The following is a 21,806-nucleotide window of genomic DNA, read 5'->3' on the forward strand; positions in this document are numbered from 1 at the left end:
TTAATCCTGTGTGGAAGAAATCCCAAAGCAATCTAGACAGACAGACGCAAGATTTAAAAACATTTTTAAAAATGAAATGCTATGGTTGATTTTGTTCCTCGTTACATACAACTAAAAGGGAATATGTATTCCCTGTAATTTATTTAACACTTTTATTAAACAAAAACATTACGGTAACTTTAACAGTACCTTAAATAACAAAAGGAAAAACTATTTTTACAATCCTGCCCCTCCTCTGGCTCTGTAAAGGTACTAGTGCCTCTTAACATTGCCGTGTTTTATTTGCATATCTCAAATCTCTACTTGCCTTTGTGTGCATTAAGTGGGTACAATATAATTTTGTCTAACCTAGATATTTAGATAGCTATTTAGGAGACCGCTGGCTTACAAACAGTCTCATATTAATTTTGTATTAAACAGGCAAAAGGCAAGATCCCTCCTTGGGTAATGCAAATCACTGAGTCACAAAAGTATATTTGATTTGGATTGCTGTTTTGCACTATTAGTAGCAAAGTGTATGTGGATGTGTTTTGCTACCTCATTGCCAGCAATGGTATAGTTTGAATACGTTACTTCAAAGAAGGAAAATGAGCCTTTGTGCTATTCTATTTTGAAGATTTTCACTACTACTGAGGTTTTCTATAATTCTGTGCAGACTCCCCCATAGAGTCTTGTCACAATCTTGGTCTGCTGTTCAGGGACAACACCAGGCACCCGGTCTGTAAATGTAATAAAGATGGGCCATTACCCAGAATGTTTCTGAAAGCGCCATGTGCTTTTCTTCATGAGCTGGTTTTAGACAGAATTAATCCTTTTAAAGGGTTATGATATTGTATCGTCCTAGTTATGTCAAAGGAGGGCCTGGGGGGAGGGGATCTCTTCATTTGCCTGAACATTGCTGAACATTTAATTTTAGATTTTTCAGCTTAGTGCATGACGAAAAATGTCTGCAGAATGTGTGCTGGTAGATGTAAACTATAGTTGTGAAATTTGAAAAATCTGAAATAGATTAATATAACAGAATTGTATCCATTCTTTGTGACATCCCTTTCCTCCCCCTTCAATTGCTAATTTTCAAATAAACTACTCTTCCTTTATAAAAAAAAAAAAAGTAATCATTGAAAGAAATGCACGATTCAGCATACGGGCTTAATTTTGAACGCTGGTATAGAATTTCTACAGAAATCAGGAGACCTGGAAACAGAATGTTCTTTTCTGAACTGCATTTTGCAAAGGGAAATTAATTGTAGCTCTTTCTTTTCCAGGTTGTACCATCCTGGAGGAGAACAAAAAACAAGTAAGGAAAATAGTTTTGGGGTCCGTGGAAATGCTGACACCCCTAGCCTCTTAGTTCTTTTCTGTCCCTAAGGGAGGACACAGCCCCTCTGGCTACAAAACCCTACTGACCATTTAACGAAGTCCCACTGGGTATCCATCTCTGCTCCGCCCCCTGGTGGCCTAAGGCCACTACTATGCTGCCTCAGCGTAGTCTGACCTTGATGCTGTCCAGAGCCATCTCTCCTGTCACTGTCCCCACTCTTAGGCCGTGGCTCAAGGCATCTGGGGAAATGCTCTGGTTGAGGAGTGGATCTGGTGTCCTCAGCCTATCATGGTCAGCCACTCCTCAGGGAAGCTCACATGCCCGGATCTTACGGCCCCTTTTCTTGAAAATCTCACTCAGTTGCAATTTCCCTGGCCCTGCAAAGGACGTGTAGGTGATGCAATCTATTGTGGCCTCAGAATAGTTTCTCTCCTTTTCCTCACTAGGATAACTAGAGGGCCCCAGGCAAAAGAATGACATTTAATGATTACCTGCACTTTCTTTATATAAGAATTAACACAAAATGGCTCAAAGACTTAAATGTAACAGCTAAAGCATGAAGCTGTTAGAGAAAAGCAAGACGAAAATCTTTGTAAGCTTGAGTCTGACATGGATTATTGCCTGTGACACTGACAGCACGGTACCACACTGTGGGAAGGCAAAAGATACTTTAGACTTCATCAAAATCAAGAACTTTTGTTACATCCAAAGGACACTACCAAGAGAGGGAAAATTAAAACTACAGAATGGAAGCAAATGGCTGTAAATCATATATATTCTAAAATCCAGAATTTATAGTAAACTTCCATGATTCAACAACAAAAAGAAAACACTCTAAATTAAAAATAAAAGACTAAACTGAAGTTTGTCCAAAGCCACACAAGTGACCAACACACCCATGGAGAGATGCTCAATATCATTAGTTGCCAAGGAAATGCATATTATACCATTTTAAGATCTCACTTCACTGGGGCCGGGATTTAGCTCAGTGGCCTGTGCACCTGCCTGGCAAGCATGAGGTCATGAGTTCGACCCCCAGTACCAAAAATAAAAAGATATTACTTGGCACTCACTAGGATGACAATAATCTAAAACAGAGAAAACAACAGTATTAGCTACAATTAGAAAAACTGGAAATGTCATACACTGCCGATGGGCATCTGAAATGTGCTACCACTGTGAAAAACAGACTGAGGGTCCCTCAAAATGTCAACCACAGACTATCACGTGACCCAGCAATTCTACTCTGAGGTGGAGTAAACACTTATACCCACACAAAAAAGGTGCATGCAAATCACAGCACTGTTCTCAATAGCACAATGAAACAAATGTCCATTGACTACTAAAATTATAAGTAAAATGTGGTTTGATCCATAAGTAGAATTTAGTTAATCCTAGAAAAGAAATGAAATATTGGTAATATGCAACAACAGGAATTAAGCTCTGAAAACTTTCTGCTAGATGAAAGAAGCCAGACACAAAAGGTCATTTGTTGTCTGATTCTGCTTACATAAAGGATGAGAACAGGTAAATGTACACAGACAGAAAGCAGAATAATGGTTGTCGTGGGCTGGGAAGAAAGGAAAATTGGAACTGACTGCTTAATGAAGACTTTACAAGTGCTGAAAATGTTTTGAAAATAGAGCTAACAGCAGTGCCGCACAGTGAATAAATGCCACCGCGAGCTCTCTCTGTGTCTGTCTCTGTCTCTGTCTCTGTCTCTCTCTGTCTCTCTCTCCCTAGCTCCTGGCTTATAAGTCCCACAGCCTTGTTATTTCTTAGACGATGAGACCAATAAGGTTGAAATATTCGGCCTTTCATCCTTGGTTCCTGAAGCAGCTGCAGGATCTAGAGACCAAACATGGATTCAATCGTTCCCTACCTTTCTGTCTGAGCACCAGCCATGAAACTCTCTGACCCATCTTGTCTGAGAGCGGACCACAAGGTCCCCATTTCAGAGGGGTCCTGCCTCTGGCCTGTGAGGCAGGAATGCTGCATGGGGGGCCAAGAATCTGAACAGACAGGTCTTTCTGGGTCTCTCCCTCTGTGCTAATGCATTAGGTCAGACCCTTTCCAGTCAATCATCTTCCCACCCAGTGGTCCATGTTTCAACAAGGCCTACACAACAAAGCCATTGAACTTGTGAACAAGAATTTGTCTCCATGATGGAATCACACAGAGGGGATCCCCCTCACACCACCTGCTCAGAGCCGGATCTCCCCCCTCCCCCAACAGTCTCAAACTACCCGAATCCCAGTCTCAGAGGCCACCACTTAGCTTCCCAGGAAAGCTCCTGGGGCCTCACTAAAGAAGTGAAAAGGGGGCTGGGGATTTAGCTCAGCGGCATAAGCACCTGCCTTGCAAGTGTGTGGTCCTGAGCTCGATCCCCCGTACTGGTACCCATGTGTGAGGTCACCTGTCGCTGGGCACGGACTGTCTCCTCCCAGTGCCCGCTTCCTTCCGTGCCTCTCTTGTCACTTCCTACCCTCTCCCATATCTCATGGCACCCTGAGGTTGCACCCCGAGGCTGCACATCACATGGCTGCACATCACATGGTGGCACATGGTGCCTGGCCTCCGGCCCGAGGCCAGGGCCCACAGCACTCATGAGGTTAAGTGCAGAGGTACAGCTCTTTCCCTGCTGGCCTCTCTGGCTTCCTGGCTAGGAGGGTGGTGACCTGGCAGGTGCTGTTGGCAGGAGAGAGTTAGGTTGGAGCTGAAGGGAAAGGGAGGAGTTTACTAGTGTCCAGAGGAAAAAAATAAGAAACTAGAAAATACAAGGGATGGCGGGAGACCTATCTGCCCCTTAGCCAGCCGGTGCGGCGCCAGGGGCCAGGTGAGACCTGCAAGTCTGTGGGAGCCGGGGCCCAAACGGCAGGACTGCGCTGCTGTGGACTGGGGACACCTGCACCCTAGAAGGACAGTGAAGTAAGAGGTAGGAGCCGACCTGTCCCTGAGCACACGTGCGAACCTGCAAGGGTCACAGCCACAGGCACACCCCGAAATCACTTGGAGAGCAAGAGGGGCTGGGGGAAGTGGGTAGTGGAACTCCACTGCGACCCTGACCCTGACCATGCAGCTGTATGGCCATCACTCTCAGTATATCAGGCCCTGATCTCTGGTGGTCCAGGGCTTTTATATGATGCACAAGGAGACACAAAGGAGGTACAAAGGCGAGACAGAACAGCCTGGTAGTTCTTCTGATGAGCTGTCAGGGTGAGATCATGGGTTACAGGGTAGATTAATGACCATCAGTGTTTGAAGCTTGGTATGATGGTACAATCAGGCATCCTGTGTGTTTGGTTATATTCTCATGGTTACAGGGGTCAAGAAAGGAATTGCAAAGTCATGAAGCCATTACAGAACTAGGCAGTTTCAAAAGAACAAAATCTTAAAGAGAACGATTTCCCTTTCAATAGAATTTAAGAAAAAAAAATGATCAAATAGAGACAATGTCAGGCAGCTTTGAACTTTGCCTACAGGGACATTTATTCTTTCCAGGGCAAGGTTCTCGACAGTAAGGCCCACCTCCATGGGTGCTCGGGACAGAAAAGGGTGCTTGTCCAATTCAGCACAAACTGTCCTCATTGCCGCCCATGACCTCAGGGCAGCTCCTGGTGGGTGATCTGCAGCGTGTTCTGCCTGGGGCTGCTCTAAGAGACCAGCTGGCCCAACATGCAGTCACAGAGCTCCGTGAGAACACAGCCCCAGCTGCTGGGCTGCACATCACATGGCGGCACATGGTGCCTGGCCTCCGGCACTGAACCGAGGGTGGTGTGAGGAGGGCTGTGGGTGCACCAGGGACAGCTGCAGTTAAGGGACAGAGAGCCACAGGGTCCTAGGGGAGCCGAGCGTTTCCAGCCTTGAGAGAAATGAGCTGAGTTGGACCCTGCCATTTAAGTCAAGAATTCCTTTTCTTAATGTGATTCAAGCTCTCAAAACAAACATGAAATCAGAAACTTTTTCATTTCCTTCCATGCTCGGTAAAAAAAACTTGATGGAACCTCGATTCACTTAGGCAATCTCTTCGTGTGAATTTAGCAAAGGCCTACAATGACTCACTTTATGGAATGACTTTTAGCACTCAAATTCACTTTTCCTGAGCAGTTAAGACTATTAGCTTTCAAGTTTCAGAAAAGTATTGTTTTATCCACACTGTGTTGTGGGAGAAGCATCCTATATATTTCTGAAACAGTATTTCCTGTTTTAATCACAACTCTTCATCTATGAACCCTGTAGAAGTGACACAGAAAATGAGAAAGAGATTTATTTAAAACTCTTTGAGATCATTGTAGATTCACACACAACTGTGAAAAAAATAATTTAGAGAGGTGATGAGAAGCCCCGGGTCCCATTTGTACAATTTCCCTTAGTGTGCATTTTATAGAACATAGTGCAATACTGTAGCCATGTTATTGGTTAATAAAAAGTACCTTGCACTTTTTTTAGTGTCTATCATGAGGTTTTAGTTCTTTGTCAAAATAATTTAGGGGCTGGGGATTTAGCTCAGCGGCATAAGCGCCTCCCTTGCAAGCAGGCAGTTGTGAGTTCGATCCTGGTACCGATAAAAATGAGAAAGACAAAAAAATAATAATAATAATAATTTAAAAAAATTATTCTCAAAAGCATATAAAGAATTGCACAACTATTTTCATGGTGATAAAGATGTGTGTTTAACATTTGCAGCTCTTAAATACCTTTTCATGGAAGCCCGGAACCTTCATCTAGATCTAGGACCTGCTAGGTTTCCTTCTGTCTGAATACTAGAACACTAGATTCTACATTTCCTTGAGTGATTACAGTTAAATACAAACTTTCTTTTCTCTGTTTAAATTTTGCCTTTTGTCATATCGCTAAGGTAATACATTCTGGGGCTACTATCTTAACAGTGCACAAATACATTTTTAAAAGAAAACTCCCCTGAATTTGAGAATATCAAAGCAAACAAAGCATGTTTCCTGGGTAAGCTTGAAGAATATTTGCTGCAGTCACCCAAGAGGACCAAGAGGTCTCCCCTGCAGCACTCAGTTTAGGGAGCTGGTGCACCTGGTCACTCAGGTGTTACGTGAATAGCTCAAAATGCCTAAGGGGGGTAATCTACTGCCAGGTCAGACTTTCTCTCCCTCTGTATCCTCTCTACCTCTTTAAGCCTCCATCACCCTGACTTTTTTTTCAGGAAAGAAACCAGCCAGGCCTCATCCTGGGTCTCGGTACCTGGCTGTCACATCTAAGCCACCTCCAAAACCTTTAGCCCTCAGCTCTTTCTCTGGTTACAACCTTTTCCACATTCCATACTAAAGCTGTACCAAGAGGGCTGAACTGTGCTGGGAGGCAGTTGTAACTATTAAGGGCCCACCCTGACACAGCTCGGGGGTGACAGAAGCAGCCTTTGTAGTAAGGTCTTTTGACTTCCGGTCCGGAGCTCTTTCCGCCAAGGGCACTTCTCCCTTGGCCCACCCACCTCCTGCTCTGCACCCTTGTGTGACCTGTGGCCTGCAGCTTTCCCCTGACCTCTCAGGCCATCTCTTCCTCCCCCTTTACTTCCACCTGCAGCCTGGCCCTATAGCCTGTCTGTTAACATGGTCCCTGGTGCCATTCAACATCCCCCTACAAACCCCCGATTTCTGCTGCTGGATCCTGGGGTATTGCCACCAAAAGCCACAAGAGGTTGATGCTGCCTGGGTCCACCACAACTCGCTCCGAAGGCAGGCAGGTGGCAGGAGGGCATGGAAGAGTCCAGCCCCCACCCTCACCCCGTGGCCTACTTGGAGAGGCCAGTTCCTCTTGCAGATCCTTCCAGAAATACAGTGATTAATAAACATCTTTGCTGAGTATCAGGGCTGTGGGACCGACGGGTGGAGGGCGCCAAGGGAGTGGCAGGAGTCCACTTTGGCTGTGTGTATGATGCCTATAGGAACACAGCTGCCATCAAGTGGGGCTTGCAGCCAAATCCACCACCCTACTGCCTGTGGCCATGGGTCAGCCTGTAGAATGAAGGTGACAGTAATTTAGTGTTAGGAAGGGTGACTGATTTGAAGCACTTATTCCATTGAACCCCTAAAGACAACCCCGTTACTATAACCAGATAGAAACACAAGCTGTCACGCAGACCACAGAAGGTCAGAGATTTTACCTGACAGTCACCTGTCTGACACAGGGAATTCCTAAGCAGAGAGCATGTTCCGCACTGTGCTTTATGACTGTCACTTTGCCTACTGAGTTTTGGAACAGGACCAGAGTGGAGTGGGGTTAGAACCAGTTGGGTACTAGATGTAAACATGCCCACCATGGCATGGTCCCAGGGAGCTGGGACATCAAGGACAGCACCCTGAGTCTGTGGGTGGAGTTTTAATCTCTGGACCATGACTAAATTAGGTTCTTCTCTACTTCTGCTTTGAAAGCTAAGGATTCTTTCAACAGTTCTGCTTCAAAGAAAAGTTCTGGCCACTGAGTCAGGAGCTCTCAGAGCAGCCCTCTACAGCCCCTCCTGCTTCGTCACATCGCCCAGCAACTACATCAGAACACCAGGTGAGTGCTGGGCAGTGGTGGATTTTGAAGCTCCTCAGGTGACTTTACTGGGCATCCAGGATTGTGCATGACATCGGAGGCTGTGGCTTCTTCACCTTGGGAATCCATACCAGACCATTAAGTCAGTCACTGGTGTCTACTCACAGATATTGCCCCTTTGTCCTACTAAACAAACTCCTGGTTGATACAAGTTAAGGCAGCAAAACGCTCAGAAAAAGTAGGCTCTTCTCCAAAGACCCAAGTGATGAAACTTGATTACTGCTGTCGTTCGGATCTGGACTGCTCTCCCCAGAGGCCCTCTTGTTAAAGCTTTGATTCCTGACCATGGTGACATGGGGGGGGGGTGAACTTACGGCATGCAAACTATAGTTGGCTGTTTGTCATCACTGAAAGCTCTAAAAGATTCACATCACAGCTTTAGAAGCTGGGGTCAAGTGGGAGCAGTTACACCGTGGTAAGGGCTTTTAAAGGGGATACTGGAACTTTGGCTTCCTCCTGTCTCCCTGTCTCTGCTTCTTGGGCACCACAAGGTGAACCAGTCTTTTCTGCCATGTATTCCCTCCACTATGCTGCCAGAAGCCCAACAATGTTACAGATGTCCCAGGGACCAGCTTACCCGTTCCATTCAACAAATTGGTTAGAATGATGGGTGGATGGTGAGGACTGACACTTTAAGCAAAACTAAGAAGAGGAAAAAAAGGTGATTGGAAGGAAAAAGTGAAGATATGGCCCGCTAGCAGAATGGGCCACTGCAAGAGCAGGGGACACCGGGTATGAAGTCCATCGCTGCAGGCTTTTTGTGTCTTCCGTTCAGCATTAGGTCCAGGTGGAGCTGCTTGATCTCGTGCTAGAAGATTGGAATCAGGTGCCAGGTTTGGCATGCTCCCACTTCAGAAGGTTGGCACGGGAAGTGCAGGGCTGTTTGGTCCTGTGTCAGGCTCGGGGGGTGCCACTCTGTGCCCATGGCTCACGAGTCTCCTCAGCTGGCAGGTCATGCCCGACTACTCCAGCCACACTGCCACGTCCTAGTCTTCTGCCTCAATGGGGCCAACTAACCATGGACTGCAATCTCCAAAACCATGAACCAAAATAAGCCTTTCCTGAAGTCAGTTACCCAGGTGTTTGTTTCAGCGATGAAAAGTCCCTGACCTAAATAAATCACAGTAATAGTAATTCCATTCATCTCTGCTAGGGCTGTCATGGGGACCTATGTCATGATTCTGGCCAGTGAAGAACGAGGCTTCCAGGGATTTTTTTCTTCCATTATACAGAAAGAGAGGGTCTTTCCCTTGTTCATTGGTCCTTGATTTGACACTGTGATGTGAAAATGCATAGCTCGGTGCTGGCCTAACCAACTGTGACCTTGTGGGGAGCTGTGACTGACATGCCTTGGTCCCTAACCTGCAGGACCACCCTATATAGTCTACTCCCAGCTTTATGGTTAAACAAAATAATACACGTCCTTGGTATTTAAACTTTGATGGAACATTCTGTTATTTACAGCCAAAAGCTTCCAAGAGATAAGGGCATGCTCAGTAATGTCTCATGATTGATTTCAACAAATATGTCTTTGATTGTCTTAGTGGGGCTCTTAACCCAGGAGAGGCATTAAAGGAGGGTTTGCATGGAACAATTTATACAGTCTTATTGAATCATTTCCTAACAACTAGGATTTCCTCTCCTCCAATGAAATACGAAGTAGCCAGCTGCTAATTAAATGGACACTTGTTCATTAGAGCCCTTATCAGCTTGAGTTCTACGGAGCACCTGGCTGGGGTGATGGGGTAGGAATAAAATGTTAAAGCAAAATAATACTGAATGTGCATAGATAAAAGCTGAGCCTCATTAAATAGTGTTTCCCGTGATCTTTTCAGCTCACATGGTTTAGTTTAACGCCATAGTCATGGGTCTGTGCCATCCCATCAAGTGAATTTTCATTGTTTTGTAAATGTCCACCAAGTTTCATTTTAATGTATTTATGCTTTTAAATCTGTATGCAAAAATTGTACAGGCTATCAATTTGATGGGCTCCTCACAGGGACTGTATGATTAACTAAAGCACTGAAATTCCATACTGGCAAAACCAGGATGTCTTGAAATGAGTATTAGAATTCTAAATTGATTTTTATTTCACATCAGAAACATTTTTTTTCTTTGTCATATCTCTGTCATAGCTCTAAAAATCACTGGAGGGAATTGTGAGCATTAATGAAGTGTTTATTTAGCCTGTATTTTTCAAGAACATATCTAGTAGATTAATCAAGAGAGCCTATAGATATTAACTATGAGGAATATGTGATGTAAACTATGATGTAATTGCTAAGTCTGCAGACAAACAACATCTGTAAGTTTATCATTTTGTTGAATTTTTTACACATCCAAGAGTGAATAAGATTATGTCATTACACAGTCCACCACCCATATAATTCTCTTAACTTGAAATCCAGAAATCCTGCAGGTATTTTCAAGTGGCTATAAACATTCTTAAATTCTTCTTGATGTCTAGAGCTCCTGCAGCCCAGGAAGTAGCTCTCCTTCATACGGATGAAGAGCACTGACTTGAAAAAGTATCTACACATGGACCATGGTAGGACAGCACGCTGGACTTGGCATCAAGACCATCAGGCCTCAGGCCTTTATTCGCTGTGTGTCTATGGGCAGACCCTTAACCTCTCTGAACCTCCACTTCACTTTTAGGTGGAGATAATAATACTTGAATTATTCTTCTGGACTTATTTTAAACTCCAAATGAACAACAGAAATGAAGTGTTTCAAATGAAAGTAATTTGGAAATTATAACTAACATTTTGTCTTTAATCTCTCTAAGGTATACAAAATATGTTGACATTTATTTCTATATAAGAGTTTTTTTTTTTTTTTTTTTGATACCGGGATCAAATTCATGCCCTCATGCTTGCAAGACAGATGCTGTGATGCTAAGCTAAATCCCTGGCCTGACACTTATTTCTAAAAAAATTCTACTTACAAAGCCTACCTATGTAAAATTCTGCAAACAGCCATCAAGCAACCGTGGAGGCACACAGGCATAATACACAGGTCACTGGTGTGTTAGCCTAAATATTTTCCTGTATAGTACTCTTCAGTGAAGTAAGCCGCACAGCTTTCTTGCTTCAAGTAGCAGATTCCTAGAATTCTGCCCTTGTCACCCCTTTCAACTGTACTGGCTTGCCTGACAGATACATCCTGGCCTTCTGGGCTGCTTGCTGGAGGTTCCAGTAGCATACTTACAAGGTCACTTTAGACAAGACCCTAGGCACAAGAGCATAGCTAGTGACTGCTGTCCAACAAGGTTTTAGGCTATTTCAACTGAGATGGTAATTGTGTAATTACTGGTTTCAAAGTGAGGGTGAGGCGGAGCACAAAGGGGCAGGATACAATGAAACATACAGACCCTCACCACCCTTCTGGACCCCTTGTCCATTCTGAATCCGACCATAAGGGGCCAGAGAGTGGTAGGGGAGGATGTGTGAGAAAAATGCTTTTTGAGAGAGAAATATGGAGTCATATGTCTGTCTCATATCAGTGAGAGATGTGACTCGAACCAGGTGGGCTCACCAGGGACAGGAATCCTGTGGTAGCAACACAGGAGGCTTGTGGAATAAGCCTACACCTCAGAGTCCCTGGAGATGTATGAGGTTTTCCTTGGGCCAGTGGAAGCTGGAGCGACCCTTTGAGATTTAGGTACAGGGCAGCAAACAGAGGCAACTAGTGAATAGTATTGTTCCTATTGGGTCAGGAGTCCCCAGGACACAGGTCCTCATAAGCAAAGTATCCAGAGTCCAGGAAACATCCAAATATGAATATGGGTCAGCAAGCTCAAGGCCACTCAAACCCAGGAAGAAGGCTTTTTTTTCTTTCCTCTCTTCTCTCTCTCTACCCACTAGGTTCCATGCTATCTTTTTTTTTTTTTTTTTTTTTTTGTACTTTTACTGGTACCAGGGATCAAACTCACAACCACAGGCTTGCAAGGCAGGCGCTTATGCGGCTGAGCTAAATCCCCAGCCCCCTCCATGCTATCTTAAACAGTCTCTGGGGCAGTGGTGCAAACTTATGGCATGTGTGTCTCTGCTGGCTGTTTGTTATTCTTGAAAACTCTAAAGGGTTTATCCTTGCCACTCTAGGGGATAGAAGAGGGCAAACTTAAGCTAACTGCATCTCTTCAGGGCTGCTATAGACCATAAGCCTAGGGTGGAGATATGGAAATGAAGACTTAATTTCAAGTGAAGTTTTTCATATTTGTTTGTCTTCACTCAATATAATTTGGGATGAAGCTTCCACTACAAATTACTGTCAGATCATCAGATATATAGGAACAAGGAGAAAATTCAAGGATTCTACCTAACTTTCCATCAGTGGAAAGAAGGTAAATAGCATTGAATAAATTTTAAAATGACTAAGGGGCCAAAATAGTTGCATTTTATCACAGTTGTTGGTTTGAATACTAGTTATGATTTTGTACGACACAGATAAATGTCCCTTTGCAGGATGGAGTCCAGTGGCAACAAGTGACACTTGCTATGATAACTTGCCAGTAGAAAACATTTTGACCCTGAAAAACACAAATATTTTATATCAGGTCCTAAAATCAATCAACTAATCTTTTACTGTCACATGTGAAATTCTATTGGATACTTTGAAGGCTGTTTACACTCCTTTAGTTTTTTTTGGTCTTTTTTCTTATTATTGGTACCAGGGATCGAACTTATGACCACACACTTGCAAGGCAGGCGCTTATGCCGCTGAGCTAAATCCCCAACCCCTACGTTCCATTAGTTTGACTATCATTTCTCGCGAAGCACATAGTACAGGCTCAAAAATATTTTCTATTTAATTATTCTTTACAAGATACTTAGCACCAAAGGATGTGGCATTTTTCCAATGTTGACAACAACACTTAAGCTTAAAAATCCCTATATTTATAAATCATGGTGCAAACCTATGTGGGGAGTGATTATGGTCTCACTTGTATTTCACACTGTAAAGTGGTGCTGAATGATCTAAGAGGAGAAAACAAAATTACAACTAGAAACAAAAAAATAGGTTTCTTTTAAACATTCAACCATGATGACGCAGTACACGGTGTGTGTGTGTGTTGGAGGGGCTACAAGAGGGAATCTAGATTTGGATCTCGCTCTGCTACTCACTAGATCCCCGAGGTCCTCTCCTGTGAGGAGAGCTGCCCACCTCAGGAGTTGCAAAGCCTTTCCTTATAAGAGCTATGAGAACATGTTTTGTAAATCCTGAAGCGCGCGGCACAGATGCAAGGATTTACTAACAGCCAACAGCTCAACACTGATAGCTACACGCATAGCGCTTTGGAGCTTCTCATCCAACCTCCCTAAAAGCCCAAGACACAGCCAGTTACTATTTCATACAACCCTCCACTTACTCTATGAGGACGCTGAGAGGTTAAGCAACTAGCTCCCAGACACACAGAGCCTCAAGGGGAAGCAGTAAATCCTCATTCTTACCCTAAACAGCTTAGCTGCTGTCCTGGGCACTGTAATGTAAAAGCGGCGCAGGGATTTCACAGTGGATCAGCAAACGCGGTCCGGCAAACTGCTAGTTTACGAGTGGACACCTCCCTAGACGCCTCTCCTCCTGAGCCTGGTACTCCAGCACCCGCCGCCCGGCCCGGCATTCTACGCATGCGCGGGGGCGGGTCTGCGCAGGCTCAGTAGCGGAGCAGCGCCCGCGGGTGACTCCGCCTACCTTCTCCCGCGGCGCGGAAGTAGGAGAGGTGGGGGATGCGCTGAACTCCGCCGGGGTTTCTGTCTCCAGCGCTGTCACAGGTACTTTGGGTCAGGTCTGGAGTCCTCTTCCCTGTGCCCAATCCAAACGCATCCTCCCGTCCTCCACCTGCCCAGCGGCGGCCCAGGATTGCTGGTAGGCATCCCGGCGGGAGGTGGTTTGTGTACAGTTACCATGGAGACGGCGGCCGGTTTGGCGGAGCCGGAGCTCAGGAGGGCGGGCGGGGTGACGATGCTGCCAGGCTCGGCCCTGACCCGGACCCCTGGACCACTGGGCTTTGCCGGGAGTATGGGAGCCTCTGTCTGCGCGGGAGGTGAGGCGTCCCCCGCCGGTTTCCTGGGGCCTCCTTCTGCAGCCTTGGCCTTTCTGTCCTTAATCAAGAGAGGCAACGAAGAGTTCGGGCGCAGCCGTGCACTTCTGTGCACCGAGTTGTTGACCAGCTGGCTGGCTGGTACTTAGTAGAAGCTCAGAATATTTGTTGAATGAGAGGGCGGTAGGCTGAAGGGTTTTGTCCAGGCAGACGGGATAGTGAAAGTCATGCGGACAGTTCCTGGGCTCGTCTAGACAACAGGTGGATAAAGTATATATGGAACTTGCCATGGTTAAATGTTTGCCATATGGTAAAGTACATGTACAAAATGCCTTTGATGCTTCATTCCTACAGTATCACAGTAGGCTTTCCATTCTACCCCCATTTAGATTTCTTTTAACTTGTCAGAAAAGCAAGCTCTGGGCTTGCTTATATCCTATTTTGTGAATTTATAGGACTTTTGATATGGTCATGTTCAATAAAATACTTAGTAAAAGTTCTTTATTTTCATAAAGAACCCCGATTTAAATTCTAAAACTTATGAAATGAATGAAAACATTGAACTAATATTCTGGTCTTTGCAATTTCCTTTTTTTTTTTTTTTTGGTACTGGGCATTGAACTCATGACCTTGCACTTGCCAGGCAAGCCTTGTGCCACTGAACTGAACCCCCAGCCCCATCCTTTTTTTTTTTTCTTAAATAAAGTTTCATTTACTGGAAAAAAGTTTTTCCATATTCCTTTATTAAATTAGCACTTGGACAGTCGTTTGTTAATGTTTTCTAATAACCCAGCATCATGCTAAAGCACTTTAGATGAATCATTCTACTTAACTCAAAAGAAGCCTGAGATGATTCTCATTACTATCAATATTTTAGAAGAAACAGTCTTAGAGTTTTATGCAGGCCTTTCTCACAGTCAGAGACTTGATTTGTCTTTTTTTGTTTGTTTTTGTGTTTTTCCTTTTCATCGATACTGGGGATCAAACTCACGACTGCCTGCTTGCAAGGCAGGTGCTTATGCCACTGAGCTAAATCCCCAGCCCCCACAGTCAGAGACTTGAATTGTTGGAGCATTGTTGGGCCCTGGAGAGGGACCAAGTATTTAATTTGAAGGGAAGAGTGTAAAGATGGCCAGCCTGTCCCCTGTCGCTAACACCCCAATAGCAAAAATTTCATTTAGCGTGAAGGCTTTTGTTCTGGTGGACATCAGCAGCAAAGGTAAAGGCTGCTTTTTATAATTTGGTATGAAATCCCGTGAAAGATAACTCTGGGCTTTCCCGGAAACCAATGAGAAATACTTTCCTTTAAAAAAGTGTTGAATACCCTCTTGCTGGACATGACCCTCCTCGATCTCTTTGTGCACCACAGACTCAGGACAACTGATACAAGGCAGAACTGAACTTCTTCTCCCCCTTCATGATCTGCTCCTCTTCCCACTCATTTTAAAAGCTTCTCTCTCTCTCTCTCTCTCTCTCTCTCTCTCTCTGTCTAGTCTCTCTACGTCTGCATCCCTGACCTCTTGTCTTCCAGGAGGCCAAGTTCTGTTAGTTTCTTGGTTCTCCATGCACCTCACCTCCTCTCTTCCCTCCTGTCACTGCCATACGGCCTTCACTCCTGTCCTGTAGGCAGGAAGCCTACAGGAAGCAAAGTGTAGGAGACACTTCGCTCACTGAGAACAGCATACACCAAGTCGTACTTCCTGCTGGGAAACTTGAAATAAAATCAAGAAAGGGAGAGGGGGCTAACGCTAAACTCGTATTACCATGTGGCACCATAAATTGATCCATTTGAAATAAAGTCTGATGAGTTTTGTAATCCTCTGTAACAAGCACCTCCAATTAAAGAAGCCGTGCAGCCCTCGCCTAGAAATTTAGCTCAAGTCTGTATTTGCGACAGGAGGTTAGCAGTTGTGCAGGTGCTGATCTTCACCTGCACCTCCCGTGGAAGGCTGAGTCAGACTCTGGTGGGACAACACCAGGTGCATGAGCACTTCCGCCACAGCCGGGCAGTGTAGGGACCTGGAGACAGCAGGGGACCTTGCGGAGTCCCGATGAAGGACACTCTCTCAGGCTAGAAGGGTGAGAGAGGAAAGGTTCCTTGAACAAAAGACCTCTTAAGAGTTGAGATGTGTGTGTGTGTGTGTGTGTGTGTGTGTGTGTGTGTGTGGTAACTGTGTAAGAGCTGCCTGACTTTGCCACTTTTAGTCTCTTTCCTCCTCTCCTGCCCATCTTTCCTTAGTGGATCACATCTTTCTTTTTTTCAACCTTGAGCCTATGCATTGAACTCCATTCTCCTCCCTTTCTTTCTTTTCTTCTGCCTCAGTTTCCCAGAGTGCTATAATTTCAGGCATTCACTATCTTACCTGGCTTGTTTTGTTTATTTAAATTTGCTTGATGTGGCCCCAATCTTTGCTTTTAGAATTCCCTCTTATCCACACACAACCCATGTGTTCTGGATGGCCTTCCTCTGTTCACTCACTGACTTTTCTGGAACTTTCTCAGCTCCAGCCCCCACACCAGCCACTGCCGCCTGTTCAGATTCAGCCCACTTTTCAGCTAATACGTCTTCCATAAACCTGCCAGGTGCCTTCTTTTCCTCCTTTGTAATCTCTTGGTGATTTATTTTTCTGGCTGCCTCAGTTTCTTCCTCAGACTAAAATCATTCTGCTATAAGTAGGGCTGAGATTGAGCCGGTGCACACCAAGGGAGCTCTGCTGGGGAAAGTGTTGGTGTGTCGTGAGATCGTGAGTTAACAGTTGAAGCCCACAGTGTCCTGTGTCCCACCGTGCCAACGAGCAGGGATAGCTGAGTATCACCTCTGAGGACAGGGCACAGCTTTTCTTTTACCACTGCCTAAGACTCTATCCACATCACAAAATTAGTGACTGAGATGATGTGCTGGTATTAAAATAAATATTTAGTATTAATGCTCTATCTTGCTGAGAATTAAGACAGTATTTTATTTCTCTGTGTTCCTGGAGAGCCAAGCAGAGAGATTTGCACACAGGAAATAGTTGGTCTATACTAGTTGAATGAATTTGTTCCTATTGCCAAGAAAATTTTATAACATTAAAATTTCTGTGAAAATGTTGTGTTATGGTTCAAGAATAGTGAAATCACTATAAGTGGGCAGACTTACAAATGCTTCCAAATTTTTCAATTTAGTAAACCATCTATAATAATTTGTAATTTAATTAGAACAAGATAAGCAATCCTACCTCCTAAAGAACTGTACTATTAACCATTTACTTGTATTATTAAACGTTTCCATGACTGAGTTAGTTAAGAAAATATTAATATAACAATAAAAGATTAACAGTACATATCTTACATTATACTAGTTTTTCATCAAAGAAAAGTTAAACTGAGATTTGGAGGGAAGAGAAAAAAGGGATACAGAAAACTATGTTAGAATGTGTGGAAAATGTTTACAGACAGAAATATTTTGAGGCCATTATTTACATTGTGTCCAATCTTAACTTGATCAGCCTGAATTCCTGCATACTGGATAATTCACAGATATCTTAGAATGTAACAGGAATAAATATCTCTGCTTTATTGCTCTGCAAAGCAGAATACTTGTCAACGCAAAATAAGGATAGCCAGAGAAGTCCATTGGGTGAAGGATGAGGGTCCTTTATTACTCCCTAAAGCATCTTCAACTTTTATTAGGCTTGCCAGATTTCCCTTGGACATTGGTAGACTTCTCGGTGCTATATGGGGCCAAAAGGATAGCAGACCTGGTATAGGCTACAGAAGAAACCTCTTCTTGTTAAGGGACGCAATTTTGTACCGCAGTTGTTTAATCTCTAGGGAGTGGTGGGGGTGAAATCAAGGTCTCTGCGTGCGAAGTACCCGCTCCACCACTGAGCTACACACCCAGCCCTGCAATGGGTCTTCTATACACAAAACAAAGAACCTGTCATGACCACTGAAGTTAGATGTTGCTGGCTGAATTTATATTATGCACTCAAACAGTGTATATAAGTGTGTATGTATATACTGAAAAGACTTTGAATATTTAAAAATAAATCATCTTGAATATTTTATTTATTTTGTCTTTTTGAGACAGGGTCTCACTATGCAGTTCAGGCTGGCCTTGAGCTCAGTTTGCAATCCAGGCTGGTCTTGAACTCACAACAGTCCTTCTGCCTCAGCCTCCTGAGTGCTGGGATTACAGGCATGCGCCACCACAACCAGCTAACATTGAATATTTTAAAATGAAGAGCCAAACGTCAGAAGTATTAGAAGTAAAACATAATAGGTCTGTTCTTATTTTTTAATCTGCATTAATGTATATAATTCTAGAAACTTTGCTTAAATTCAAAATTTTGTATCAATAACTCCTTGCATAGTGTTGGTTACCTAGTAACTTTTCTATTTTAGTGCAACACTTGGTGTTTTCATATGAAAAGAGTGACATATCATTTGCAGTTTTCTTCCATGTCTTTTCCTTGAAAATTTTTAGGGTAGGACCTGGCTAGAACTAAACAAATACTCTTATTGTTTGTTGTTAAGTAAAATCTTAAGCTTAGAATCATTATATAATAAATCTAGTCTTGAGTAATCACTTGTTCATTGTACTTAGTAGTTTCCTTTCACATAAGGCACAAAAAAAAATAGTTCCTTTTTGGCCAAACCCATTCTAAAAGTGGGTTGCTGGAATCCATAAATAATTTAGGGCTCTGTCTCTTTAGAGATACACTATTTTTTATAGGATCGGAACTGTTTTTTATTTTGTCAGAGTAAAATTTTTTTAAAGAAATGAATACCTAGTGCCATGTATTAATTAGAATTTAACTTTTAAAAATCCGGGTGATTTTAAGGACACTAGATCTTTCATAAAAAGGGAAGAGGACCGAGAGAAGGGGATGAAAAAGAGAACTGATATGCATTAGTATGTGTATCAGCTCCTCACAAGGAGCAGATCATAAACTGCATATGTGTACTAATAAAAAATAAAAATGGAATAAAACTCAAAAAACTCTAGACTATTTTAAAGCCAAATTGGTCTTCATGGGATACACCAACAGTTAAGAAGGACCTGCATTCTCATGACCCTTGTACAGAATTTTAACTGTTTAACTGGGCAAAATGCCTGGGACAGAAATGTTTTATAGTGATATTTGGTATGTATTCATCTAGCACACTTTTCTGCATGGAAGGTGATTTGAATCACCTCAATCAAAAGCATCATAGACAATTACGGGGCCAAGCCATTCCCAGAGGTTTGTTGTAAAGCAGATGTAGTTTGGAAGTAGTCCTTGTCTGTCTAAAATTCAATGGAAGAAAAGGCAACTTTAGTTTAAAATTTTAAGAAATCTCCTAGTGTTTCTTGTAGGTCAGTATGAGACACAGGCTGGGGATGTAGCTGAGTGGGGGAGCACCCACCTACCGTGCGTGAGGCCCCAGTCTCAACCCTCCATGCCACCCCTACCCTAAAATGAGATGATTCTCTCCTCCTGTATCTTGGGTTTCTTCCCTGTGCATCTTTTCCTCAATCACACATTAGCAGAACTGTGCAGCCCATGTTTTTGAGAGCTATTCTTTCATCTTTGTCTGCTGTTTAGCTTTTTAACTAAAAATTGTTTGTTTTTTTTCAAGCTAATATAAAAGAATAGTTTACTATGTGGAAGGGCTTGAGCTCTCCTTTCTAAAGCACTGGATAGCAACAGCTGATATTTATCGTACTGTATGTTTGCAGGGTGTGGTATCTGAAAACCATTTTACCTTAAAAAGGAAAGATGCTGTCTTCAAATGATAAGAAGTTGGAAAAAATGGATCCGTTTTATCGACCTTCAGTGTCCAAACAGAAGACCAGTGCAGAAATCATAAGTGAAGCACGAAATGCGTTAAGAACAGTTAGAACCCAAAGACCGTTTACGCCCCAGGAAGACCAAAGGAAACTATTTGGACCTGCATCCTCAAGAACACCAGAAAACAGGCCTCCTTCCTCCTTCAGGTGAATGACACTTAACCTTCAGGTACACCGAGGCCACCAGACTACATTTTCTCTTAGTTCTGCTCTGTGGATTTGTCCTTCCTCCCAATCCCTGGCAACCAGTCATCTTTTTTTGTCTCCATATTTGTCTTTTCTAGAGTATCACATAGTAGGCATCATATAACATGTAGTGGAGGAAACCACTGATCAGGTCTGATCAGTTCTTTGTTCGGGCACCACTTGTAGAGACCCAGTCCTGCTAGTTTGTCCTCTGACCAGGGGCAAACAAGGATGAAAAACAAACACAGAGTCACTTTAGAATTTGGTGACCAGGGAGCTCTTGCCTCCAGTGGACAAAGAGACCCGAGGGTCTGGCTCACCTTGATTTTTATTCACTTAGGGTTACAAGCGCTTAGAATAGCAGAAGATTCATCTGCCTCTTATTATCTGAAGTATACACCCAGGCAGATCACTGAATCTGAGCTATGTTGACTTTTCCCTAGCACTGAGAAGTACCAGCATCCCTGTATGTTGCCAAAGGAGTAGAGCTTGCTGTTTTCTCCTTTATCAGTTAGGCCTCGATTCTCATTATCTGGTCTACCTCCAAGTAGTCTTTTCAAACTGCTTGCTTTACTTGGTAACAGCATGTACGTTTCCTCTGTCATTTTCCATGATTTGATAGCCATATCTTTGTGGTGCCTAATGATATTCCGCTGCCTGGATGTGCCACAGTTTACTGATTCACCTACTGAAGGACATTTCAGTTCCTTCCAAGTTTTGGGAATTATAGATGAGGCTGCTGTCAGCATCATTGTACAAGTTTTTATATGGACATAAGTTTTTAGCTCCTTCTGATAAATAGAAGACAGTTGCTGGATTATATGGTAAGAGTGTCTTTAGTTCTGTAAAAAAAACAATCACCAAACTGTCCTCAGAAGTGACTACACTTTCCCGCTCCCACCAGCGTGAGAGTTCCTGTTCCTCTCCATGCCCTCATCAGCGTTTGGTGATGTCTGCGGTCTGGAGTTTGACCCTCATAATAGTCATGTAGTGGCATCTGTCTCTTCATTTGCATGTTCTTGGTGATGTGTGGTATGGAACATCTTTTCTCCCTCCATCTGTCCTCATTCATTAAGGGCTGTGACCCAGTTTTTATTTGCATTGTGTCCTTATTGTGGAACTATGTTGTTATTGTCATCATTTGTTTTTTGTGTTTGAGTCAGCGTCTCTGTATTCGAGGCTGGCCTCAAACTCAGTCTTCCTGTCTTGGCCTCCCACGTGCTGAGATTACAGGCATGGGCCACCACATCTGGCTTATTATTGATTAATAATTCTGGGAGTATTTTGAGTAGCCATCTTTTATCTTGTACTGTGTGTCTTTTGCAGATGTTTTCTACTAGTCTGGGTTTTCTTCTTGCTTTCTTAATGGTGTCTCTTGTAGAACAGACATTTTAAATTTTAGTTAAGTCTAGCTTACTTAGTCTTTCTTTCATGGATCATGCCTTTGAGGTTGTGTAAGAGTCATCACTGTACCCAGAGAAACCTAGACTTTCTCCTGTTATCCTGTAGGAGGTTTATAGTTTTAAGTCTCATATTTAGGTCCAGGATAGATTTGAGTTAATTTTTGTAATGGGTGTAATGTCTCTGTCTAGTTTCCTTTTTTGGCATGTAGATGTTCATTTGTCTAGCACCATCTGTCAAAGGCTATCTCTCTATAGTGCACAAAGTCCCTGATCAACTTAACGGTTTTATATTTTACAGTCATGTGAAAGGGATACATATGCCATAGAACTGGGACTTTGAATTTTGATCTTTTCCTGCCGTAGCCATATGCAGTAGGATACTCTCTCGTGATGCTGGCAGAATTGACAAGCTGTAGCTTCCAGTCAGCCACATGATCGTGAGGGCAAACAGTCTATACTCTACAGCATACA

The 21,806-nt window shown here is 43.4% G+C and overlaps 1 protein-coding gene and 1 long non-coding RNA gene across 4 annotated transcripts in view; one reads left to right on the forward strand and one right to left on the reverse strand.

Moving 5' to 3' along the window:
- The window catches only part of LOC111755696 (uncharacterized), a 74,788-nt gene extending 61,258 nt beyond the window's left edge, over positions 1–13,530 (reverse strand). The window contains exons 1-2 of one of the 2 annotated variants that reach the window (XR_010048991.1): positions 13,342–13,530; positions 10,046–12,419 (exon numbers count right to left, since the gene is read on the reverse strand). This is a non-coding gene — a long non-coding RNA (uncharacterized LOC111755696). Of the gene's footprint in view, positions 1–10,045; positions 12,420–13,341 lie in introns of those variants that run through there. The other variant, XR_002790243.2, reaches the window with a different exon arrangement.
- Positions 13,531–13,572: 42 nt separating this feature from the next.
- Armc2 (armadillo repeat containing 2) overlaps positions 13,573–21,806 on the forward strand; it is a 99,910-nt gene continuing 91,676 nt past the window's right edge. The window contains exons 1-2 of one of the 2 annotated variants that reach the window (XM_003466015.4): positions 13,573–13,756; positions 19,636–19,893. In XM_003466015.4, the coding sequence (XP_003466063.1) occupies positions 19,676–19,893 (218 nt within the window). In that variant the 5' untranslated portion in view covers positions 13,573–13,756; positions 19,636–19,675. The remainder of the gene's footprint in view (positions 13,757–19,635; positions 19,894–21,806) is intronic. The other variant, XM_023563456.2, reaches the window with a different exon arrangement.

Source organism: Cavia porcellus, unplaced genomic scaffold (assembly GCF_034190915.1).
Source record: "Cavia porcellus strain 051 isolate PalLab524CR breed Dunkin Hartley unplaced genomic scaffold, mCavPor4.1 scaffold_7, whole genome shotgun sequence".
In the NCBI taxonomy this organism is placed as follows: domain Eukaryota; kingdom Metazoa; phylum Chordata; class Mammalia; order Rodentia; family Caviidae; genus Cavia; species Cavia porcellus.